At 47.8% G+C, this 2500-nt stretch overlaps 1 protein-coding gene across 1 annotated transcript in view; it reads right to left on the reverse strand.

Moving 5' to 3' along the window:
• Nucleotides 1–2500, reverse strand: part of LOC125291821 (mitogen-activated protein kinase kinase kinase kinase 4-like) — a 32968-nt gene that overhangs the window by 11896 nt on the left and 18572 nt on the right. The window contains exons 3-4 of the mRNA XM_048238708.1: nt 2110–2166; nt 751–876 (exon numbers count right to left, since the gene is read on the reverse strand). Coding sequence (XP_048094665.1) covers nt 751–876; nt 2110–2166 — 183 coding nt within the window. The remainder of the gene's footprint in view (nt 1–750; nt 877–2109; nt 2167–2500) is intronic.

The raw sequence follows: 2500 nt of genomic DNA on the forward strand, positions 1-2500 counted from the left end.
TGCTGTTTTGTGCTTCAAAGCGTTAGGCAAAGCGGTTCAGGTTGTTGAGCAGAGGGATGTTGCTCTCTGGCAGCTCTGTGGCGCTGGCTTGTAGTCCCGTGAGGGCCTGAATGCCCTGCCATAGGCTTTGTGAGTTCCTGCTGTCTTTGAAGTGGGTGGTTATCTTGTGAGTGTATTCCTTTTTGCTTCCTTGATGCCACGGGACAGGTTGGCTCGCTGTTTTTCATGCCAGCTTCATCCCCAGCTCTGTAGGCTTTGTCTCTGGCCCTCAGCAGCCTGAGGACATCCCCTGTCAGCCATGGCTTCCAGTTAGCCCAGTGATGATGTCTTTTGTGTAGGTCACATCATCGATGCACTTGGTGATGTAAGAGGTTACAGTGTCTGTATACTCCTCTATGTCTGTCGGTTGTTGTAAGTGGCTGCCTGCTTGAACATTTCCCAGTCTGTTGTGTCAAAGCAGTCTTGAAGAGCATCGGAGCTCCCTCAGGCCACACTTTTACCTGCTTACGAACCCGGTTTGTTCGCTTTTACCCTTTGTCTGTATCTTGAGGGCATTAGCATAACAGTGATATGGTCTGAAAGTCAATGTGGGGGAGGGGTGGCTTTGTATGCTCCTTTGTGTGTAGTGTAGGCCAGGTCCAGGATGTTATCTCCTCTTGTTGGAAAATCAACATGCTGGTGTAGCTTTGGAAGTACAGTATTTGTGTGTGTGTGTGTGTGTGTGTGTGTGTGTGTGTGTGTGTGTCTAACCCAAAGCTGGTCGTCATGCCCAGGTGGACTCTTCTTGATGAAGGCTCCGTAATAGGTGGCGATGTTTCTGTGGTGGGAGTACTTCTTCAGCATGTTGATCTCCAGCTTAATCTCCTCCTCTTCATCCTGCAGTTACACACACACACACACACACACACACACACAGCACACGCACAGAGCACACACAGACACACACACACACACACACACACACACACACACACACACACACACACACACACACACACACACACACACACACACACACACATACACACACGCAGAAATAAAAAATTCTGATATACATCTATATAAATGTGTGATAGAAGTGTGATTTTGTGTGTGTGTGTGTGTGTGTGTGTGTGTGTGTGTGAAGCTGGGGCTTAGACTGTGGGATGACATCATCTCTGTGTGAAAATGTCTGCAGAAAGAGAGGGGAGGGGGATTTCCCATAATGCAACTGCACTTAAGATGAACCTCCAACATGACAAAGACATGAAGGAGTGGTTCTCTCTCACCCCCCCCTCTCTCTCTCTCTCAACACACTCTCTCTCCTCTCTCTCCTCCACTCCTCTATTCTTCTCCTTCTCTACTCTCTACATCTCTCTCTCCCTCTCTCCATATCTCTCTCTCCTTCCATCTCTCCTCTCTCTCTCCCTCTCTCCATTTCTCACTCTCCCTCCATCTCTCCCTTTCTTTCCATTTCTCTCTCTCCATCTCTCTCCCTCTCCCTCCATCTCCATCTCTCTCCCTCCCTCCATCTCTCTCTTTCATCTTTCCATCTCTCTCTCTCCCTCCCTCCATCTCCCTCCCTCCATCTCTCTCCCTCCCTCCATCTCTTTCTCTCCCTCCCTCTCTCTCCCTCCCTCCATCTCTCTCTTCCATCTCTCCCTCTCTCTCTTCCTCCATGTGTGTGAGTCTGTATGTGGGTCAGGACTAGAGCTGAAACTTGAGAATTCAGTCAGTTAGCAGCATGCTAATACTGCACATCTATGTGTGTGTGTGTGTGTGTGTGTGTGTGTGTGTGTGTGTGTGTGTGTGTGTGAGAGAGTATGTGTGTAAGATTTAGTGGCTTGTCTTTTCCCTGGGGCACAGACACATGATCTGAGGAATGGTACACACCATGCTAAATAGGCATGGCTACACATGGTGCTGTGCATGTCCAGGAATGTGTGTGTGTGTGTGTGTGTGTGTGTGTGTGTGTGTGTGTGTGTGTGTGTGTGTGTGTAGTTTGTGTGTGTGTGTGTGTGGTTTGTGTGAATGTGTGTGTGAGTGTGTGTGTGTGGGTGTGTGTGTGTGTGTGCATGTGTGTGTGGGTGTGTGTGTGTGTGTGTGTGTATACGTGTGTGTATTTTGTACCTCTGTGACGTCCATGACCTTAATGGCCGCCAGTTGTCCTGTTTTGACATGACGACCCTGCGGAGAGAAAGAAAAAAGATTTAGCACAACAAGACGCTAACGCTAACTATTCCAACACAACGCAAAGATTTAGCACAACAAGACGCTAACGCTAACTATTCCAACACAACGCAAAGATTTAGCACAACAAGACGCTAACGCTAACTATTCCAACACAACGCAAAGATTTAGCACAACAAGACGCTAACGCTAACTATTCCAACACAACGCAGAGTTAACTCTAGCACAACAAGACGATAACGCTAACTGTTCCAACACAACGCATAGTTAACTCTAACACAACCTTAGTGTCTGTCTTAACACAACACATAGTTAATGCTAACACAACCTT

Source organism: Alosa alosa, chromosome 3, assembly GCF_017589495.1.
Source record: "Alosa alosa isolate M-15738 ecotype Scorff River chromosome 3, AALO_Geno_1.1, whole genome shotgun sequence".
Taxonomy (NCBI): domain Eukaryota; kingdom Metazoa; phylum Chordata; class Actinopteri; order Clupeiformes; family Clupeidae; genus Alosa; species Alosa alosa.